At 41.9% G+C, this 23,108-nt stretch overlaps 2 protein-coding genes and 1 long non-coding RNA gene across 4 annotated transcripts in view; 2 read left to right on the top strand and 1 right to left on the bottom strand.

Moving 5' to 3' along the window:
- Nucleotides 1-195: 195 nt before the first annotated feature.
- lysmd2 (LysM, putative peptidoglycan-binding, domain containing 2) lies at nt 196-4,890 on the top strand. Its single transcript, XM_007560194.2, has 3 exons — nt 196-683; nt 1,481-1,839; nt 4,269-4,890. The coding sequence occupies exons 1-3, from the start codon at nt 435-437 to the stop codon at nt 4,318-4,320; spliced, it is 660 nt and encodes a 219-aa protein (XP_007560256.1). The 5' UTR covers nt 196-434; the 3' UTR covers nt 4,321-4,890.
- Nucleotides 4,891-5,724: 834 nt separating this feature from the next.
- On the bottom strand, nt 5,725-18,611 carry scg3 (secretogranin III). Of its 2 annotated transcripts, none has more exons than XM_007560195.2 (12): nt 18,125-18,611; nt 17,536-17,588; nt 17,305-17,347; nt 16,937-17,164; nt 15,302-15,444; nt 14,832-14,975; nt 14,519-14,747; nt 14,087-14,203; nt 11,133-11,216; nt 10,086-10,196; nt 8,962-9,051; nt 5,725-5,999 (listed from the first exon to the last, which is right to left on the bottom strand). In XM_007560195.2, exons 1-12 carry the CDS (start codon nt 18,225-18,227, stop codon nt 5,881-5,883), a joined length of 1,464 nt encoding a protein of 487 aa, XP_007560257.1. In that variant the 5' UTR covers nt 18,228-18,611; the 3' UTR covers nt 5,725-5,880. The 2 variants fall into 2 exon arrangements, with proteins under 2 accessions (XP_007560257.1, XP_007560258.1); XM_007560196.2 differs by having other exon boundaries at nt 16,949-17,164; nt 18,125-18,610.
- Nucleotides 18,612-21,625: 3,014 nt separating this feature from the next.
- The window catches only part of LOC103143595 (uncharacterized), a 37,316-nt gene continuing 35,833 nt past the window's right edge, over nt 21,626-23,108 (top strand). Inside the window, exon 1 of the long non-coding RNA XR_476813.2 lies at nt 21,626-21,936. This is a non-coding gene — a long non-coding RNA (uncharacterized LOC103143595). The remainder of the gene's footprint in view (nt 21,937-23,108) is intronic.

The following is a 23,108-nucleotide window of genomic DNA, read 5'->3' on the forward strand; positions in this document are numbered from 1 at the left end:
TATATATATATATGGTTCCCTCCCTTAAAAGATAAGTTGACCTATCTTTAAGGAAGATAAGTCTTTATTTATTATTTCTGATATATAATAAATAAATATATAAATATATTAGAAATCATGTCATTGTTAGAAATACTATGGGTACATGTAATTTTTCTGATCACGATCTGACAACTATTTTGAAAGTCTAACCGGAAGTTCGACGTTCCCTCTGGACGTACAACGATCAACGTAGCGGATCTACGCGAGAGGGGAGCGGTGAGGCTGTCTCCCCCTAAACATGCGTCTTTTCCGCAGGGTGGACGTGCCCAAAGCGACCCGGGATGGAGCTCTTCCTGCCGCCTAAACCTTCGCTGTAGTTCGGCTGCAGAGAGACACCCAGGGCGTGACGACAAACAGAGGTATCTGCCCTCTTTATTTATTCAGGAGAGAAGATGGCGGAGTTCTCTCCCGTCCTGCCGATGCGGGATGGAGGAGGAGGTCGACTTGCCCAGCCCATTTTCCCGCGGTCCAGGTCGGGTTCCGAGTCCGAAAGCGAACTGTCCCAGAGCCTGGCCCGGACCAAGATCCGTTCGTACGGAAGTACAGCCAGCGTCACTGCATCCCTGGGGGAGAAATACATAGAGCATCGGGTTACAGACAGTGATACTCTGCAGGGGATTGCTCTCAAATACGGTGTGACGGTAAGGCTGCTGCCCTGCTGCGTTCATGTTGATCACAGTAACTAAACATGATGGTAATTATAACCGCCTGACACATAAACAGCAACCAGCCACAGCATCACTTTCAAATAAGTACGCCTGAGCTCTTGTATCTAGTGTGTGTCTATTCACCAAATTCACCAATTTAAAGTCATCAGTGCACAACAGTATGAGCTCAGAAAAGTCCTACGTGAAGCCCCTCTGCACTCAGGTTGGCAGCTGTGGTTAGGTGCATTTTTTAGCACGGTTTCCCACAGGAAGTTCTACCGCGGTTGTAGTTTCCACTCAGTTGGTGTGAACGCGACCTTAGTTTTTACACTTAGTTTCTGTGTTTGTGCCAGCTCTGAGCTGACCTGCAGAGAGAGATGTTCACATTCAGAACGAACAAGGCATATCATTTTTCTTCTTTCCCTTTAAATCTCCATTTGAAGGGACAATTTAATTTTTAGTTGGAACTCCTATTCTTATTTGTGCAAATTTAGTTTTATTCAACAATTCAATCCAGTTGTGTATACAACAAAGCAAATGTCTCTAACTCAGAAAAAAAGTTAGTCAAAGACTGAAGAAAATTTTGGGTGTTCTGTTTTGATGCATTCAGGGGAAAACTGACATTGTAGTTCCTAACCCAATAATCAAGGAAATATTGCCTGATTCAGTTCACCAGATGTTGTTTTAAGCATCACTATTAAAAACCTGAACCCAAACATTGTTTTTTTTAATTTAATTTAATTTTATTTAATTTTATTTTTATTTTATTTTTTATTTCACTCATATTGCAGATGGAGCAAATCAAACGAGCCAACAAGCTGTTCAGCAACGACTGCATCTTCTTGAGGAACAGCCTCAACATCCCCGTGGTGTCAGAGAAGCGCTCCATTTTTAACGGACTGTCTCTGGAGTCTCCTGACGGTGACGGGGAGACGGCAAACCAGGATGCACACGTACCCCACGTTATGACGCAGGACATCGAGGGACCCTCGCCCTCCTCGTCGCCGCCTCCCGAGAACTCCAGCACCCCCCAGCCTCAGCCTCAGCCTCAGCCTGAGGAGCTGTCAGCCAAAGACTTCTTGCACAGACTGGATTTGCAAATCAAACAGTCAAAGCAGGCTGCACAGAGACTGAAGGAAGAGGAAGTAAGGTGAGTCGCCCTCCTCCCCTCACGGTGCAGCAGCTGCTTTGATGTGAGTCGTCCCAGTTTCAGGCCTCACTGTAGGAGCTCCGGGTTCTGTTTTACAGCGAATCACGTCCTCTCTAACCGTCCAAATCTGACCTGTTCACATCAGATTGTTTGTCTAAGGCGTTACTGTTGACTGAGTATTGCTTCGTGAAACGCTAATTGCGACAAACCAGTTCTTCTTGGTGTGATAAAGGCTGGCAAATGTTCAAGTACTGCAGGCAAAGCCAGTGTTGGTGGAAACCCTCCTATTTTGGCTCCATCCCTGTAGGAGCCTTGTTCTGGTCCGATGAGCCGACATGGAGCCGTTATTTGGGGAACTTGTTGGCTCAGTAGAATTTGTGTTGTTTCTACAACAGAACATAAAACTTTTATCAGCTGCCCAAGAAAAGCTAAGATCCACAAATACTTCACACGCCCTCTACAAAACGCTTATAACATTAATACGCACAGTGGGAAATGTCTTGGCATTGCTGCAGAAGTTTTTCTTATCTCAGCCAATCAGCACCAAGAAACACGAATGGCGCTTCTGGTTTGGCTACTTTGGAAATGGTGGCAATGCATATCAGCGCCTAGGTTTGTCAGCTTCCTGTCCTGAATTTTTGCTTCAAATATTTTAGATATACTACAAAAAAATTAGCTAATAATATGTAGATTTTCTGCAAATAATTTGGAGTCATGTTCCAGAAAAAAAAAAAAAACTGCTGATATTGAAATCCACTATATATGAGAACAGTTTTTTTTCTGTCAAAGAATGAAAAAAAATTCTTAAAAGTAAATATTAGATGATTAGATTAAAAGTTGTTTTTTTATTATATAAATATTAGAATACACAGTTTTTCTGTTTGGCACAGTATTTGGACTTCCTGTTAATGCAGCACAGGAACAAAAAGTAAAAATAATGAAGTAAGTGGTTAACAAACTACAGCTTTAGTGTTTCAAAAGCTTCCCATCGGGTCCAAAAGAAAGTTGATTTTGCAGAATAGTCTGTCATGAAGGAAGAAGCAGCTATCACTGCTATTCCTCCCCGAGTTAATCTGAGGTTTATGGTTTTATTTTATTGAAACAGGAAAGTTAAACAGGAATGCAGTGTGGGCGCGTGTTTGCCCTTGGATTGGTGTGGAAACAACGACGCACGCCTCTGTTTGCCCAAACACACAGAGGCTAGAAGCTCGTTTACTCGTTAGACAGCAAAACCCGGAGCAACAACCCGAACGCCGGGGTGAGAAACGGCGCTGCTGTTTTAGAGGAAGCGCTGCGTTCCAACGATAATAGCCCGACAGAACCGCTTTGAGTGAGGCAGAAGTGGAAATAAAGTATGCAGTGTGACTCAGTCCACTATGAAGCTGACATGAGCGAGAGCAGCTTTGTAGCTGAGCGGCCCCCTCTCTGTCTCAACACGCCAAGGCTAAATCTCCTGCTAAGTACCTGACAGTTGCATAACAAGGCATCTGGCTGCTGCAGCACAGAGCCTTATTTGCTGGCCTTCCTTTTTCTGATGACATTTTACTTTTCTTACGCGCTGACTGGGACTTCTGGCAATCGCACACTAAGCTCAGATAAGAGTCTGAACTGCAGTTTCTAGCAGGGATTATCTTAACGGACTCGCAACTCTTTGGGCCGTGGCCATTGGTGTTTCTGAGGAAAGATTGTGATGAAGACACAGACAGCAAATCAGCTCCCCTGTAAAAGTATTCATGCTCTTTGAACTTTTCAGTTCAAACGCAGACTTTAATATGTTTCATATGTTACAGCAACACAATGTAGTTCGTGTGTCAGAATTTGAAGGAAAATCTTTCTGTCAACTCTGGGAATCAAGAGCAAAACTGGCCATGTGATCAAACATGGCTGGTGGCAAACTGCTAAAGGGTTTTCTCAAAGTTGCCATATGTAAATTTTATAAATAATTTTTTTGTATTTGTTAAAACTGTCTCTGTGTTGTGACTGTTTAGTATGAGGCAGATAATCTGTGGAAGAAAATGAGCTCCTCTGCATCCTTCTGCACGGGTCTCGGTCAGAAACAGCCAATCAGAGCCAGGAGGAGGGTCTTCGCACTGTCAGTCACCCTTGTGTATGTGCTGCTCACACCCTCTCCTTTGATTATCTGTCTCATGTTATACTGTCGCAGCATAGTGACAGTTTGAACGAATATGTAGAAAAAAGAAAACATTGTTCATAAAAGTTATATATTTCAGCTTTGAGGCTTTCTTTCAGTTGTCGTTTTCAACTTGCCACACGACATGCATGCATATTTTGAAATGGCTCTTTCATAAATGGTAATTTGCCTGTTATTCAAACACTCGCACTGACTTAAAACTAAAGAAAGAAAGACATGAGTTCACGTTGTTGTGTTGTGCTTAAACCTCTGATCACATCTGTCTGTCTGTTTTCAGGAGCAACGAGGAAGACGACACGACCCCCAAAACGTCATACCACGAGCTTTAGAGGACGCGACCATAAACACAACCTCATCTGTTTCAGTTTACCTTGCTGAACAAGTGTCATGTTTGCCTTCTTATTTATTAAACTGTAATTATTTGTTTTATTAATTCTCTTTCTTTCTTCTTTTTACTGTTTTGTCTGCTTTCTGAGCGTATTCACGCGAAGCTGCTGTACACAGCACACCAGCCGCATTCGTCCTCACAGGGAGACATGACGCGTTGAGATTAGGCACCGTAAAAGCCCCCGATGTTTTTTTTTAAAAATGATAAAATAAAAATATTCTCAGAAGAAACCAATCATTGGAAAGCTAAAGCTTTTCTCATCAGTGTTTTCTCCCCGCGTGAGCAAAATCCTGCTAAAGTGAGGTGATGGATGGACTCAAGCCTTTTGAACACATTTGCCTCATCAAAGTCTTTGTTTTGTGTCGGAAAAAGAGTGCAGAGAGTTCTATTTTTGAAGTGTGAATGCATTATTTATGTGTGTGGACAACATGTCTGTAACAGCTGTTTTATTGTGCTTTTAAACTTCTTTGGTTGTATTTGCGGAAATAAATAAATATGTATTTAAGCCATACCACGACATGTCGAATGTGTTTTTTTTTGTTTGTTTTGTTTTATCTCGAGGTGCAGATGGATTTTATGTTTGGTTTAGGCCTCCAAAAAAAACTTGGATTTACACAAGGCAGGTCGAGAAACACACAATTTGCATACAGTCAGTTTAAAGATTATATTGGTTGTTTGTGTTGAAGCTTGTCGCAATAACCGTGATACATTATGATACAAAAATGCGATGTTTATAATAATGAGCTATTCTGTAAACTTTAAAGGATTCTATTAAAGGCTCAATAAAAAAAAAATAAACATTTGATATATTTTTCTTTCATCAGGTGCTTCGTAGTCAAGCACAATGCAGACCACATATAAAGAAAAGGCAATGTTTTATTTGCTTTTACAACTTTAGGAAAAAACCCCACAAATATTTACATTTAAAAATACTTCTATCATCTGCCTCTACATTGATGGAGACGTAAAACACATAGTAGAGACATGCAGAGAGAATTACTGACTGCGACACCGCCCCCTAGCGGGATCCAGGTGGATTACAGCAGAACAGGAAAAAGAAAAGGTAGCAACAAGGCGCACAGACATCATAACGTCACAAACATAATTATGGTAAAATAAAAAAGCAAGAATACATAAAATCTCACATATGCGCTGGAAAATAAGATAAGTATGGCTGACTAAGACAGGTTTACACATTAGTATAATTTGATATCTGTGGATTTATTGTTGCAATGCGGTTCTAACATTCACAGGCTTCACTGTGTGATGCGACAAAGTACTCAGGTTCCTCATGAAAGGATTTCAGCTAGCTGTCTTCCGTTTTCGGGTGCAAATTTCAATTTAGTTGAGACTGAATTTAAATTCTGGTTCATTTTTGGAACATCTGGGAAACTGGGTTTTGATTATACTGTCGGTAATTTATCATATGATTTAAAATCATTTGAGAGAGTCTGTGTTCTTGTAGGAGATCTTAGTGACGGACTTGGGACGGATTATCTTGTCACAGGCTGCTGTAGATCCTCTTTATGGTGTCTCCTTCGTCTTTGGCGATGATTCCTTTCTCGATATACGAGTCGACTTGCTGGTCCATGAAATCCTTCAGCTTGGACAGGTCATAATCTGGAGGAACGAGAAGCAGCACATGAGGGCGGTTTATAATCTGACGTTCACAGCAGGCTCATTAAGGATGGCAGGGGGAACCCTTGAGACGCCACACCCAAACAAGCTCCAAGGAGGATTAGGGTCAAAGGATGTTTGTCTGATGCCAGATTTGCAGCCGTCTAATGAGAAGGTCATGCTGCAAGACGATAGATAATTTTATTCGCATTCATGCTAAAATATGATTATTTAGGAAAAAGAACATTTAATTTCCTTACATCTATTCAGGTATGGGAGAAAATCCCAATAATATGAATCATTATAAACACAGCATCCAACATCAGCTCTAAACTGACTTGGTGTCTCAAAGTGTCTAAATGTCGTCGTGTTTCCATTAGTGCAACTATAACTACAATGTAAGCTTTGTAGTCGCAGTTTAATGGCGTGTTTGAACAGCCGTTACCCAGGTGACATAATTTAACTCTTGTGAATATTGTGGAAACAGAGCATGGAAAAGGTTCCTGCAAGCAAAATGTGGCCAAAGGTTGAACTTTCTGATAAATGACACTGCAGGCGGCTTTGGTGTGAAACGAAGACGAATGTAAATAAAAGCACCTTATGCCCACTGTTAAGTATGGTAGAAAATCTGTGATGTTGTGGACTTCAAAATGCCCTGGGAATTCTTGCTGGAGGGCACAAACTGTGAAATACCTGAAAATATTAAAGTGAAACTGTTGAGATCAAGAATCTCAATCGATGAATCATAATTTGTATTGACACACGGACCATAAAATACCTGAAAATATTAAAGTGAAACCTTACAAACTGGGTTTCATTTGTTGTTTCAACAAGACATCGACCAAAGCAGGCGGCCAAATCAGCGCAGAAATGATTCTTCAGTCTGTGGACCTGAAGTATATAGAAAATCTATTAGACTGGATGATGTGGAGGGATTATGCAAAGTAAATGTTCAAAGTTCCCTTTTCTGCTCCAACAGTGCAAAAGAGTATAAAAGAAGCCTGGAACCCTATTTTACCTTATTGGTAAAACATTAACAATACGGGTGCCAACATTTGTTCCAGATAGATGTGGGGATTATATTTCTCAGTGTGAGATTATTCCACTGCAATAAAAAATGTACATATGAAGTATTTTTGCAGATCTTAATCACATGCTGCAACATATTTTTTAAATGTATTAAGCCCTATTAAAGTATGATTTGTTTTCAGTTTGTTTCAGATGAAATGATCAGTGAGAAAAAAAAATCAGTTTCCCATCCTTTTCTTTTCAACTTCAAAACATATATCTTTTCAGTTTCAAATCTTTAGTTTGAGTTAATTTTTCCATTTCAAATACTTTCGTTTCAGTTTGAAATAGTTTTTCTTTTGAACAAACAATATGGCCCCAATGTAGGTCCATAGACTCCAACTAAACCAGTAGCGGATGGATAGAGAACGACCAAAAGGTCACACACTGCGACCTCCCAGCATTTGCAGCGGGGCGGATCGTTGCAGCGCTTTACGGTTTGAGCCACTTGCGTGGAAAAGATCAAAAGAAAGCGATTAGACGCGGCGTCAGTCGCCGTCACCAGGGCCAAGTGGCAAAAGCCAGGATGTTTCCGTGTGTGTCCATCTGCTCCTCTGGCTAATCTTTACAGAGCGTAGGCGTACGCACCGGCGTGCGGACGGACTTACATGAACTCATTAACACACACAAATGGGCTGCTGAGATCGTCCTAATGGAGGCTTCTGGTAGAGTAAACACAACGAATGGCTCGGATCCCGTTCTGTTTCTATGACACTGTTTTCAGCCGCGAAGGCTTTGATCTCTCCTAAAAAAAGAACAAGGACGAGGGCTTCAAAGAGGAGTTCAGTGTGCTACGAAATGAGCCACAAATGGACACCCTCATGCTGCTTTATTTTAGTCCTAAATGGAGCCTGATCATGGGGAAATTGGGTGATTGGACACATTTTGTCCGTGTGCGCCTCTTCTTACACCATTATCTGTATGTCTCGGTTCACTGGCAAGAAGACGGGGAACCCCCAGTTGTCCCGGACAACCGTCGCACACTCCTGAATGCTAATGAAGTGTCCTATCTAGGGCAAGGTTAAAGATGAGCGCCCAACAAAACATCCCTGCTGATCTGGCCTCCCATGTCCCCTCTCCTCCATCAGCACTGCACTTTCAAGAGTCCCTAGTTTTTTTTTCTTCTTGTTGTCGTTTTATTTCTCCTGTGTTCAGGAAGGGAAGCCAGAATCTGGGTCAAACTTGGTTTTAATCCGTAATCCCTCTGTCTTCACCTTCTTATCCTTGTTGTTGAGCTCGGATCAGATCGGCACAAATAAAACGAACGGTGCGGATAAATCTCGCGGAGCCTGAACTTTTGTTTTCTTGTCTGGGATATCATGCTGAGCTCGACTGCCACGCATAGATCTGAATGGTGAGAACTCATTAGCGATTCATTCCCCTCTGCCTAATTAAGCAGCGCAGGCCATTGATTTTGCAACACGGCGACGTCCGACTGTATCCGGCCTTGCCAGAGACGCTACAAGAGTTTTTACCGCTCTGCAGGCCAAAGCTGAAAGTATCAGAGAACAACACCCCTGCGTTTCAGCTACTGTATGTTTGGTGTTTTAACGAAGCAGATTCAAGTGTTTTGTCCGCGAGCAAGCAGCTGTTTCTGGAGCAATTAGGATGGCATGATTAGGGATGATCCATATTGATGAGATCTGGAGCGAAGCATTTATTTTAATATACCACGCTCCTTTAAAATGCAAATAGGGGACAACAAGGGTCACCGGTTTTCCTACGCCCCAGACGTGGCAGTTTTTGAAGAATGAAGAAGCAGTGATTTGGAAATAAGGGCTTTTTTCTGTGTGTCACATCAGCAAACTCGTGTAACCTCCAGCCATATTCAGCAAGATGAAGGAATCAGGACTCAGATTGCATCATCAACTTTGCTGTAATGAAAAAAACGCCTCACCATTTTTGCCTTCTTCCTTGTTGTGCTTCTTCAGCCACTCGATGTTCTTCCTGATGGCCTCCAGGTAGGTCTCCGATTTGGCCGGCTGATCTGGGTTTTCAAAGAAACGGAGAACAGAGGTGAGACATTTCCCTCGCTGACACACTATTATTCCTGAAAGACATTTTCTTGTTTGCCAAGACTGTGAAACTTGCAAGGACCTTCATTTTACCAGCTAGTAAAACAGCCAAGTAGTAGATTTATAAATTATTCATAACGTGAAAAATGTAACCCTCATGCTTTGTTTTTTTTCCCACAGAAAACACAACGGCTGCAAGGACGGCTTCAAAAAGCAAGCCTCCCCAGATGAATGTAATATATACAGAGTTATACTCTTAATTTAGTCATAGATCAAATGTGCATTAATATAGATGTTTTCTCTTTTTTTTTTTTGTTGATAAAACTTAAATAGGCCAAGTCACTGCAGACTTTAAAACCAGCCAATCAGTTTTCTATTTAGTAATTGATGAGCCTGACAACCCCAGTCTGTGTTTTATTTTGTTCTTTGTTTATCTGTTCCTGTCTGGGTGGAAATGTGGATTGTATTGACGTGCCGTGTGCGTAGTCTGCCAGGACACGCACTAGACGAGGCTGTGACAAGCTTTTCTGGTGCCTGTTATTGGACTGGCCTAGTTCAGAGACGAGCAGGGGCTTAATTATGATTGGCCTGAACTGCGGAGCGTTGTTTATTTCCCAGGAGCTCCGCTGTGAAAAACAAAATGTCTGAACTGGTTTCCACTGCACTGAAACCAATTTTGTGGTAGACTGAGTATGATAATTTGCTTAATTGAAGTGAAGTGGTGAGGATTTGTTGTGTTTTTGTTGTTGTTGGAAAATTATATATTTATTTGAGACATGAGGAGGTACAAAACAAAACAAACAAAAAAAAACAATAAAATTGTGATTTGAGCAAAAAAAAAAAACAAACAAAAAACAACAAAAAACACAAAGAGTGCTAAGGACGAGGCCGGACATTGTCATTCATGAAATGAAGAAAAATGTTGAAACTGTGAAAGAGTTTGGCTACGTAGAACAAAATGCTACGCATGTGTGTGGCGGTCGTCAGGGTTTCCCTGTGGACTGACTGGTCTCAGTTGACGGCTGCTCCTCTTTGGTCGAGTCCTTCAGGTTCTCGTACTCCTTCTGCATCTTGGCAGTCTCGGATTTGGTGTTGTCGTCTTCGTCAAAGTTTTTCCCTAAAAGCAGAATAAAAACACAAAAATGGTTCAAATTCTTGGCGGAAACACTTTGTGGTTGTTCAGTAAATTGGACATCTGTAATTTGACTCTTTTTTTTAAATCTGATTTGCAAGAAGCTAGCTGCTTCCGTCCTTCAGTAGCCTTTCAAATAACGCTCCCCGAAGTGATTCATTCTTCTTTTGCATTTTTGATACCAACATAAAGTTGAGTTAAAGTAATCTTATTGCAGTGCAATAATTATCTACTGCGGGGGGGGGAAAGAACTTTGGAAATGTTTTAAACTTCTCGCGTCATTGTCTGTGTTGGCAAAATGAACTGGCCTTATTGTTCAGCCTGATTTATTCCAGTTCATTTAAAGTTTTTAATTGTTGCATAAAGGCAGGTATAATTGCTTAGCTATTTTCTTTTTATTTCAAGGACCTGTGCTCAAATCCTTGAGCAAATATACTTAAAGACTGGATTGATATTGTGCAATAAAATGATCTATTCTAAGCTTAACATTTCAATCAAAGGTGTAACTAGACATGGAAGGCAAAGTATAAAAAACAGGTGAAACGGAAAACAACTTTACTTTATTGCAGGTTACTGATGAGCCATTTTGAAAGTGTTTAGCCAAAGAAGTGATCTAACTATGTAGATTATTTCTACATAATTCTTTTCTGACCAAAGAAAAGGACAATTTGCCATTTTTTCCCAAACAATTATAATTTTTTTTAATATATATCCAGTCTGGGCCAATTTACTTAACTACAAGTTTTTAGGATAAAGTTACAAAGGTCTTTTTATGCACCTTTTTTTGAATTCTGTTAGTTTTCAGTAACAAAAACTGGTTATTTTCAAACTTTCAGTCCAGCCACTGTCTTCATCACACTGCCTAAAAGATATCACTCTGAAGAATGTTTGACGCATTCAAGAGAAAAAAATAAACGTTACCGGTGAGACCCGAAATGTCCGGGACCACGAGGGACTTTCCGAGCTTGTTCTTTGTCTGCATGGCGATCATGGCGTCCAGGTTCTCTGCAGGTGGACAGAAGAGGACAAACATTTACTTTCAGATCTCGTCGGTCCAGTGCGGTCAGTCGGTTCTCTCTGCGGACGATGAATGGACACCCGTTGACCGTTTCGGCGTCTCACGCTGTTCCTGTGTGACTCAGAGGGTTATTATCATGAGAGAAAGCCTCGCTCTCATTAACGAATACGAGGCTCAGGAGCATGACGACAGTAATAAACATAACATTGTGTTTCCTTTTTTTTTACCCTCCTCCATTCTCATTTCCAGTGGCTTAATTAGCAATCTCAACCAGAGTGAAAAAAAAAAGAAAAAGCCTTTATGGGAATAATTTATGTGTGGTTTAATTATCTGTATGTGTGCTGGACCTGTTTAACATCACCAAATGCTGCCGTTTGTTTTCTAAATGTTTACATTTCTGCATGAATTCATCACGTAATCCTCAAGTCGTGTTGTACGTGTTACCGGGGGCCGGGGGGGTGGGATATTATGTGTTTGCAGAGAGATTATGAAACGAGGAGACAAACACAGATCATGTGGCTGGACAGGACAGGAGGAGGGAAACATTACACGTAAAGATAAAGGAAGCAGATGTTCTGGGGATAAATGCAGCTAAAAACACATCGTCTGTGTTGATTTCCCGTCAGTTTTCTAATTCATCATTTAAAAGCTTTGCATAAATAGTTAACAGACAGATTAAAGCACTTTGCGCTTTAAATAGCTCCGAGAACCTTTGCGGTGTTTATTGATTTCCTCTTGACGTGAGCAGAAATATCTGCTGGTTAGAAACTGTTTGTTACCACCTGAGCTGCTTTAAGTAATATTATAAGCTTGGAGGACAAAATGCAGATGAGAGCAGAGGCATAGTTTGGTTTTTCTGATCGGGTCCAGAACCCTGAGGAATCTTTTTATTTCACAGATCAAACAGAGGGTATGACAAGACTCGGCGTTGAAACGTTTTCCGATTTCCTTTCTTGTGTTTTCTACTCCTTACTATCTAATCAGCCCACTTTCCTCTGCTCTTTCTATGTACACCGTCCACCTCCTCACACCTGGAGACACACATAAGCACAGAATAAGCCACTCTTTTTTTTTCCTCCCTTCCCGTGCTTCCTGCCTCTGCATATCGCTCACTCTCTGGCTGCATCTTGAAGCAAGCAAGCATCACCCGCTGCCAGATTAGAGATGATTGGCAGCCCTGAGTACTCAGTGGTGAACCTGCTGTGATTCACTGGAACATCACAACCAGTTCAGGGGAGAAAGAGAGAGAGAGAGGAGGAGGAAGGGCGTGTGCATGTCGCTAGGAGATGGAGGAAATCCATTTCTGTGTCTTGCTATATAACCTGGACTAGGAGAATGCTGGGGGACGGTTGCCACGGAGACCTGCGTCTTTTCTAATGGTATATTACACTCGGTGGCGGTGTGTAGCAGCTAACGTGGCAGCAGTTTGAGACAGTAATGGCCATCTGTTGGGAACGGTCATCTGAAGGAGAATTGAATAATCCGTCTAAAGGCTAAACGCAGCGGGTTAAACCTTAGCGGACGACAAACTTGGAGCTAAATTTGTTTTTATCTCATTCATGTCAACAGTAGAAGTGAAGGGGAAACATGGCTGCCAAGTTATTTATGTTTTAAATTAAAAAAAAGAAAAAACCTATATGAACTATTAGATATCATATTATATTTATGGATGAAATTAAAAAACAAAATGAAATGAAGTAAATAAATTCAATTAAAATCAATTCATTAAATTAAAAATTAATAAGAAATTCGATATATACATATTGAACCTCATTTTTTTTCTCCTACTCATATTGTGAGATGAAATTAATATAATTTAAGGCAGGAAAAGAGTAAATCATTTAATCAAAACTTCTCTCTCTCTCTCTCTTTTTATAGCTAATTTTAAGTTTAAATTTCTCTTTTCGACTGGATGCTGATTTGAACTGAGGGAAGGATTACGTCACGGAGAGAGGACCGGATGGGTTCGGGATTTCCCGAGGCGGACGTAAAGATGACGGCTGTGCTGTCTGTGAAAGGTGGCTGACCTTTCCACCGGCTACTGATGCCCACATCGCAACCAGTCTGGTCATACTGGAAGCCCCCTGACATTTATTATCTGCCCTCACTGGCTTTACGCTCGACTGCTTCAGACCAACAGCACACAGAAAAAAAAAGAAAAAAAAAAACAGACATGGATAAAATGGATGCACACTGGATGGATTAAAGTCTAAATCTGAAATCCTTCTTCTTGCTGTAAGCCCCATGTCAAAAAAGCAACAAATTTGTCACATCATTACATACATGTATGTATATGTATATATATCTGTAGAGAGAGATTTTTCACACAACCCCAAATGTTTGAGTTAATTTTTAAATAACCTGCCAATCAAAAGAGGTGAAAATATTGTATTTTTTCCTCATTGGCTTCATGATGTGCAAATAGACAATAGGAAACAAATTTGGGACACAACTAACAGCTAAATTGCCCTGTTGTTTTTGGCATGCTGCCCCCGATGGCATGCCGCCCTGGGCTTAACGCCCTCATGAAAAACTGCTGAAAAGATTTCTTGATGCTTCAAAATCAATGTTAAACACAAAACATCATATTTATGGAAAAGAGGATGAATGGATGGTTTTAACTAGGATAAGCTGTAATTATTCTCTTTTCATGTTATGCACTTTAAAAAGTAGCACAAACAGTCTTGGTGGTGAATAACTTTGAAAATGTCCCACGAAAACTGAGCTCCACATCGACCACATGAGCAATAAAACCTGTTCATTCAAAGCCTAAAGCATTTACCTCGAATAGTGATTCAGCAACCTGATGAAGTACCTGAAAATTTAAACCTCCAAATTATCGTTTTCAACGTCTTACCGAGATATGAAACTCCCTCCTCAGGAGTGATGGTGCCATACTTCACCATCATCTTCACAAAATCGATCAGCGTCTTCATGATGGTGATCAGGGTTTCTCTTTCCTGAGCGTCTTGCTCTGGAGAAACAAAGCAGAGAGCCAGTAGAAAATGAGGACGGACGTACGGATGGATGGAAATGGTCCTGAAACGTTTGACCGCTGAATTCTTCGTAACTGGAGTGTCGATAATGAGATCACTAGAGTGCCTGTGTGTGTGTGTGCGTGTGTGTGTGTGTGTGTGCGTGTGCGTGTGTGTGTGTGTGTGGGTGGGTGGTTTTATCATCCACACTTCCTTTTCTGTGTTCAAACAAATGTGGGGGGGGGGGAAGCCCTGACTCATCCTCTTCTGGCTAAAATAAAATAATCTTCTGTGAGGAGGATTTGAGTTTTCACCTGAATCGAGGCTTTTGAGCAGCCGGTAGAAGTTTGGGAAGTACTGCAGGTCCTGGAGCCCGTCTTCAGGGTTCACCTCGTTGCCCTCCTCTTTCTCTTTGTCCCAGCTGTTGTCCACGTCTTCCTCCGCATCCCTGTCCACCTCGTCCGCAGTCTCGTCGTCGTCGTTGTTGGCTACTTCGTCATCGTCTTCTTCATCGTAACGCCGCCTGGGTGTCTCCCATGCATCCTGAGAGAGAGAAAAAAAAAACGGCAGGTTTTAGATCCTAGCAGCTGTTACCATGACTATGACATTTTTTGTCTCCCGCCGTACTGTGTCTGAACCCAGGTCGTCCTGCTCTCCCCTAGACTCCTGGTCCATGTCCTCGATTTCATTATTCTTCGCATTTTTGGTGATGAGATCCTGGAGCGCCTCGGCCACCTGGTATTCCAGAGTATCTGCCTGGTTTTCAGTGATCTACAGGAAAAGAAGAAAAAAAAAAAAAAGGAATCAGACAATAACAGCAAGTTTGTGATGATAGAGTCCAGATTATTGATCGGTGACCTCAGTTCAACAGGGGGAGGGGCAAAGACAAGCTGTCCATCAAGTGACAAAAAACTAATTCACATCTGAACTCGTGGAACAATAAATGCAATTTACACATATCTTCATCTGCTATAGTGACGGTAGAGACTGTGCAGAGGGAGGGGGAGCGAGCCCCCCGCAGGGGGAAAATGTCAAGCGACCCGCTGGGGCTCAACTCAACACGAGTTTCAGAGGGCGAGGCTGAGCTCGGTGCTTACCAGCCCCAGTTTGAGCAGCTTGGAGACGATCCTGTCGAACACCCCTCTGTCGTCCTCCTCGTATATTTTGTTGGCAATCTTCTGAACGATATCCTCGGCAGTCAGCGGGGTGCCGTCAACCTGCCGGAAGCTTTCTGGGTCATCTGTGAAGAGAGACGGTCGATGTCATTGCTTTCAGCCTCGCGGAGAAGAATTACTTTCTTCACACACTAAAAAAAAAAAAAAAAGCGTTCCTCATATTCGGCGTGTCACAGCAATCCCGAGCGACAAATGTGCAACTGCGACAGTCTGACACTTGCATAACGGTGCCGGCTGCTTCCTGAGGTCCAAAACTGAGTGAAAAACGAGGAGCAGTGCCAGATTATTTTTGTCCATGTGTGCAGGTTGAATCATGAGTGATACGGTTCCTTCCATCTATTTTTGGCTCACTTTGAAAAGATCTTGACTGCTGAGCTTGCCAAATATAAGCGTATAGAGCGTAATCTGGAAGTGGGGGAGAAGAAACAAAAGGTTTGTGTCCCTGCTGGGTCGAAATGCAGGAGCAGAGGAAGCGATGCTGCTCCGTGGTTTGACTTCCAGTCACCTGACCTCTAAGAGGGCTTCAAAGGTCAGATTGCAGTAAATGTGGGCCCCCTTGAAATGCTAAATGTAAAGTGATGTGAAAAAATGTGAATGCCATAAATATAACTTATTTTCTTAGGAAAGATTTGCATATTGATGCCTAATCAGAAAGTCATTCATTTGCACTTAAGCAACAAAAATTTAATTGACTCCTTAAGCAACAAAAAAAAAAAAAAAAAAAAACTAACTGAAGCTATACAAAAATGCATGTAGACTCTATAGGGAAAAACGTTTCATCTTAGAGAGATGGAAAACCAATTCTGATAGTAAAGGCAGCTCAAAACAAAATGTATGAAATAAAAAAAAGTAAGAGAATTCTCCGGTATGTGATTTTAGATATTTTAAGATACGATGTGATACACCGGTAAGTGATTTTAGACATTTTAAGAAGGACTAAATAATCTGGAGTTCTATCCGAACTCATTAAAGAAACAAACTAAAACATTTTTCTCTTCATTTATAATACTCACTGTGAGTTATCTGTGTTGTCACAGTTTATATTAAATATTCATATGTCGAAACATTTTTAAAAAAAGCGCAGTAGTTAAAAAGATGTTCTATTTTTTTTTTCTATATGAGTGATGAAAGCATCCTGCAAAGTAGTGGAAGACAGAGCATCAGCTTTCACCACATCGGAGTCGAGGAGGAGGAAGAGGATAATCTGTTTCTGCTGGATTCACGTGTCCTCCTGCCTCTGACTGCTTCCTTTCTGCTGCGGCTCACCTCCATTATACCCACGTGTCTCCTCAGTCTACTCTTTTCTTAAAATGTCTGCCTGGTGGCCTGCCAGCAAACGGATAGAGGCAGCAGCCCGCGTTACGGGTCTGTCCTTGATGAGGGTGGAAAAAAAGAACAAAACAAAAACCAAGACAAAGGACGCAGACCGGAGACTTGTGTCAGTGACTTACAGACACAAGTGCGTCATTGTTTTAATGGGAAGCGCTCCCTTCTGCGTTTTGATGGATGGAAGGAACAGAAGAATCAGTGCGAAGTGCATGTCGAGCGGGCGTATACCCTGGTACTTGCCGTAGTCCATCCCGTGCTTGGTGGAGTCGTAGTCGTCAGCCAGACGTCTGCTCTTCGTCGAATCGGATTCGTCGGGGACGTACTGATGATCCCCCTTCTTCACCGGCCCTTCCGGGGCCTCTTTCGATTTCTGGCCGTCGGCCAGAGACTTGAGCATGGTGAAGTCGTCGCCTTGCTCTGGTTCCGCGTCCTTGGAGGTCGCGGGTTGTTTGCTCTCTGTCAAGGAAGGGGAAGCAAACAACAATGAATAAGGGCGCAGACGATGGCTCCATTACTGGAAAGGCTGCTGCAACCTGAATCTGCACAGCAGGCGGAAACAGAGCCATCAATTGATTGGCAATGAGGTGTCCTCTTACCTGCTGACTGCACCGCAGCCTTCACGCTGTCGGCCTCTGCAATCTGGGCAAGGACAAACAATTGATTGTCACACAGGATATGAGGCCTGATAATTAATGTTTGTAGGGATAAGAGGGGGTGGGGAACCCAGGCGCTGTTTGAAAAGTGACCATAAAACACATTTGGCCGGATATTAAAAGAAGAAAATTAGCTGTGTGGGGTGTGTTGAGACAATAGGGGACGTCACCAACCTGTTCCTGCAAAGGTCTCTCTTCTGTCAGCTGTCTGTTGTACACAGTTTTATCTGCAACGAAATCACCGCTTTAGGCGATCAAACTGGTGGCCGAAAGCAGAATACATTAGCCGTACAGGTGATTTAATTACGAACTTTAATTCACTTGGGATATAATTTAAAGTTGCTTCGGTGAAAATTGACCTTTCAGATTGATGTGATCTGCTGGGTTTCTGCCCTCCGAGCTCTCCACCAAAGGCAGAGCTTAATCGGATTATCAAACAAAAGATTAAACTGTGGCGAAAATAGACCACAAGCGGCCTAAAGCGACCGGGCGCATTAAAAACACCAGCCTCCGCCACCGAGTTGCACGGAGCTCAACTCTGAGGGTTACACGACAAGTATATTTAATTTGAATTTAGACTACAAAACAGGCAAGGCAAATAAAACAGCAGACCAAACACAATTTATAAATTTTTTTTAATTTATCCTTCTTTATGCGCTCCATTTAGCGTTTCGTTGTACTTTTGGGAAGTTTTATGCAAATCTTAAAAACGACTGCGCACATTTCTGTCAATCAAACGGTGCCCCAGTTCCCGCGAACTCACCATCCGCTGAGGCTGTAGGTGTGGGGAAGGCAGATGTCTGGCTCACTACATTCAGAACAACGAGCTGGAGAAGCACGAAAAGGCCAACGCGTTTTGACGCCATCCTTGGAATAATCTATCACGGAGCGCGCAGGAAACCAGTTCCTATCGGCGTGAGTGAGTCTGGTGGGGGAATCTCTTTTCCTGAGGAACAAAAAAAAAGCAAACAAACAAACAAAAAAAAGGAAGAAGTGCTGAATGCTTGGACAGCTCCAGAACCAGGTGCCGCGTCTTGATGGGGATGAAGCCGCTCTGTCTGCCTATAGACGCACCGGGCGGGTAAAGGCTGGAGAAAAAAAAAAAGAGAGAGATGTGCGCTGCCGGAGCTGTTGACGCACGGTGGTGCTGAAAGCAGGTCACCTGTCTAATTAAATGCAGATAAGCAAGGAGGCTGTTCCAGCCCCGTGTGAGCTGCAGCATCACCTGCCAAGGCAGTAATACAGCCCACTACAAAAAGACCTGCCCCCTCATCAGAGAGGAAGGGGGAGGAGACGTGGGGGAGACAAAGGAGAAGGAGGGGATGAACACTGCAAGAAGTGCGCAAGTTACTCTCTCTCTCTCTCTCTCTCTCTTCTGGCTGCATTATGAATATTATTTGTTAACCTATTTTCAGATTTATATCTAAAACCCGAGGCATTGGAATCACTATCCAGAAAAAACAAACAAACAAACAGAAAAAAACCCCGCAAATCACGTTCAGAAGTTCAGTTTACTAATTTGCGCCATCAAACACGTTCCTTGCTTTTTAAACCTTCTGAAATCAACAATACCACAATTGTAAAGCATATTTATCAGGTTGCTATGCTGCAGGTAACTGTTAGCAAACAAACTGTCTTTCCATTTTCCAACAGCACCCATCTAAATCCAATTACTTGAGTGAAACATTTTTTGCAGCGTTTGACCAGGGAAAAAAAACGCCCATTTCGTGCGTCACCCACAATCTGCGTCATGTTTGTAGATCTTCCACTGAACGGTCAATAACAAATGCTATTAGAGCAGCAATTAGCCACATAAGCAAAGAGAAACATAAAGTAAATCAGTTTTATGGCTGCTTTACTTTAATAACTTTGTCTCATTTGATGTCATTTTGCAGGGGCTGTCGCACATCATATCATCTGGTCGGTTTCCGTAACCTAAAGCTGCGCCTCTCAACAATTGTAACTTGAATTATTCTTTTTTTTTCTCTCCCTTCTTCTTCTTTTATATGTTGCGGAAAAATGATTACATGAATAATATAATCTGATATATTACCAGGAGTGTTTAAAAGAAGTTGTATTTAATATTTTGATCTTGGACAGTTTATCATAAACATTAAAAAAAAAGTTAGTATCACTTTTACCAAGGAGGGCCAAAATAGAACAAGAGTACAGTACAAGGACCTGACTGTTTTTATTTTTATTTATTTATTTTTATTTTAAACTCAATTAAAGTGTGCAGTCAGCTAGAGGGATTAGCAAACCGAGTCAACAGGAGGTCAAGAGTTGGTGTTCTCACATCCATCCCATCCATCCATTTTCTTACACCCAGGCGAGGCAGGGTACACCCTGAACGGGTCACCAGTCCATTGCAGGGTGGCGTTCACACAATAATCACAAAGTCATATGAAAACATCGGGACACGCTACTAAAAATCCCTCCACTTATCCATTGTTTTTATCCATTTACCCCTGCATTGGTGCCTATCTTCGGTGGTAATTGGGTGAAAGGTGTTCATTAAAAATGTTCATATGGTCATTTGCATCTGTCTCAGTGATTTAAATGCACTTAAATAAAAACAAAAAACAAAAAACAATGAAACACTGTTTTGCTCCATGAACAAAAGATAAGATAAGGACACCCTGCCTGCTAAAGGCTGGTGTTTACAGCCTTACCCTTTCTCCTTCGGAGCCAGTCGAGGTGGTTTAGGCATCCATCTGGTTAGGATGCCTCCTTTGGGAAGCAGATGAAGACCCTGGACCCAGTAGAGGGACTGCATCCTCTGGCTGGTGTGGCCACACCTTGGGATTCTCTCAGAGGATTTTGTCTAATGGATTGGGGTGAGGGTAGTCTGAACTTCTCAGGTTAAGTTACTGTGCAAGTGACCCCAATTAAGCAAAAGGCAAAAAATAGAGGGATGGTAGTTGGAGCCAAAGTCAAATTTCAAGGATACTGTGTGTGGAAATAGACTGCATGCTAATTTTAATAAAATAAATAAAAATAAAAAAACACCTTTTATTCGTAGTGGCTTTGTCATGTTCTGGGTGTGTGGAGGTCTGAGTGTGAGGAGCAGAGGGAGCATGTTGTGTAATGCTTCTTTTTTTTTAATTCAATTATTATCCGCTGAATTAAGGCATGTGATTTGGATGATGTGGTCCACCACTGATATCCCTTTGATTTATGAGAGCTTTATGTGAGATTAAAGTGCCTCCCATCGCTTCACTCCCTCTGGGTGCAGAGTTTTCATGCAGCCAATCTGCTTCTCAGGCTCGGACTTCAGGAGGAAACAGACTTAGCTGCTGTCCTACTTTAAGACCTGGGCGCATTCATGGTCGGGTCTCCATGTTTGCCTTTTACGTCACGTCAATTATGGCCACAAGTTTGTCCAACAGAACTTGTGATGATAATTCATCTCCATACACAGAGACGCGTTTTGAAAAATGTAAATATATAACTTAGTTTTCTCTGTTTCCTGTGAAAATATTAGTCATTTTGCACCTAGTCAGAGTTACTGGTTGTTTTGCAGATCGTGATGCTGATCTGTCTCTGAGCAGTGCATGATGGGATGTTGGCCTCATTCTGTTCGGTGACTGTGCTTCCTGCTTTCTGCTTACCTCAGCGGCCTTGAAAAACACAAGTCCTGCCAAAATCAGAAATCACGGAGCTTTTTCTGAGATTAAAGTGTAGCAGATGCTCAGTCGACTGGATCCTTAATGGACACTAAAAATATCTAGCAATCATCCAAAAACAATGCTACATATATGCGGGAATGTTCATATTTCGAAGGGGTTTTGCTTGCTTTCACTCCTGTTCAAATATATTTACCACTTATTTTTAATCTTCTTCCCATTTCTCTGTTATTTCTTGGTTCAGTCTTAGAGTATGTGTGGTGCATCACTGACCCCTGGCGGCTAACCGCTAGAATTGCGGCCTCTTAGTTAGAGGAGTAAAAAAAAAAAAAAAAGACTAAACAAGTGCACACTGATAAATAAAGTATATAAACCAAACATACAATATTACTCTTTAAAATGTCTTACAATCCACCCAGTTTATTATCATAGTCTGGGATGGAAATATGTATGTATTGCTTTTAAAGGAGCCTACATTTCTGTATTGATTTTTTTTTCTATTGGTCTCATGTAATATTCAAATCTTAATGTTTTATTGTCTGTAAATGTAAAATCATCATGATTAACTTAGATAAGGGCTCGTAACCGTCAGTCTGCAATTAGAACCACATTTTTTGGGTTTGTGTGTTTAGTTTTTGTTTCGGTGTAATACCTAAAAGTCACAGTGGGTGGCATCATATGGTTAAATGGAGTCACAGGTAACCTTTCAACAGGTGTGCTGATTGCGGCGGAAACACGCAGTTTTTTGACCGTCGTCATCGTTGTGGTTTGTTGTTGCTGGGTTGGAAACCTTTTGATTGTACTAAGTTGATTATAAGTGTTCAACATTAAAATTCGCCTCTTGTTGGAGAGCGCAACATCGATAAATGTTTTGCAATCAAAATAACCTGAAGTTTCATTCATTGGATCCAGGAGGAGGAGGACGCGTCAACCCAGTGCCAGTGATTAGGTTCGTTTTGTTTTCTTTGATTGAGAACAAGTTACTACACTGTGTGTATTTCATCTGTACGTGTTTCACTTAATAAGTTGAGTAGAAAAACTCCGGAAATAAATGAAAATGTCGCCAGCATGCCTAGGTGGGACCCATGTGGGGGAAAGGAGGGCTGATATATGGGTCCCATATGGGTTTCTCGGTGGGTTCCACGATGGCCCCACATGGGTTTGCCCATGTAGGGCCACAGCCCATATGGGCCCTACATGGGCCCTAAATGGACAAACCCATGTGGGCCACCACCATATAGAGCCCATGTAGGGCCCATGTGGGTTGTGGCCCTGCATGGGCAAACCCATGTGGGGCCATCGTGGAACCCACCGACAAACCCATATGGGACCCATATGGTTTGCCCTGCTTTTCCCCACATGGGGCCCACCTAGGCATGCTGGCAGGTTGACCCAATTTATTGAATATGGTTCTATGCATAAGTAACTGTATTCGTAACAAGTTCAACACTAATAAAATGCATAAGTCAGTGTTTGTTCTTGCAGCTGAACGGATAAGTGGCTTTCATCAAAACTAGTCAGTAACCATTGCTGACACATTCGACCACCATGATCAAATTAACCAGGGTTTTTCCAACAACCAGCTTTTCTTCTAGAGCAAAAAATTAAAAATGTCTCTTTTTGGTCTCTGCTCCAGCCAGGCAGGCTCTTTGTGAATGTTGTTCACATTGATACAGCAGCCGAGAAAACGTGGCTTCCTGGGCTCTAAAGCGTCAGGATTTTCTGTGGATAAGAATAAATGACTGATATGAAATGGCAACTTTATAACTGAATTTACTTTAAGGGGTTGTCTTTAAGTTGAATCTTGCTAAGTTTTTGGGACACAAAGTTATAAGTAAAACTAGAAAAATTCTGAAGAAATTTAAATGAGGCCTGCCAAAGTGTGCCCGTCGCTTGGAACCCAACGTTCTGATGCTACAAATTAGCATCAATACTAAAGTAAGCTGCAATGTACTCAATAGCATGTGGAGAGTCACAAGCACGTTGAATAACATGGACTTACTCCATTCAGTATGTTGAAATTAATGTAATGAGCTAAATTGCTAACATTAGCCTCAATGCTGTCAGTAGCATGTGGGGCATCACTAACATGTTGTCTTACATTGGCTTACTCCATTCAGT

Source organism: Poecilia formosa, unplaced genomic scaffold (genome assembly GCF_000485575.1).
Source record: "Poecilia formosa unplaced genomic scaffold, Poecilia_formosa-5.1.2 Scaffold113, whole genome shotgun sequence".
In the NCBI taxonomy this organism is placed as follows: Eukaryota; Metazoa; Chordata; class Actinopteri; order Cyprinodontiformes; family Poeciliidae; genus Poecilia; species Poecilia formosa.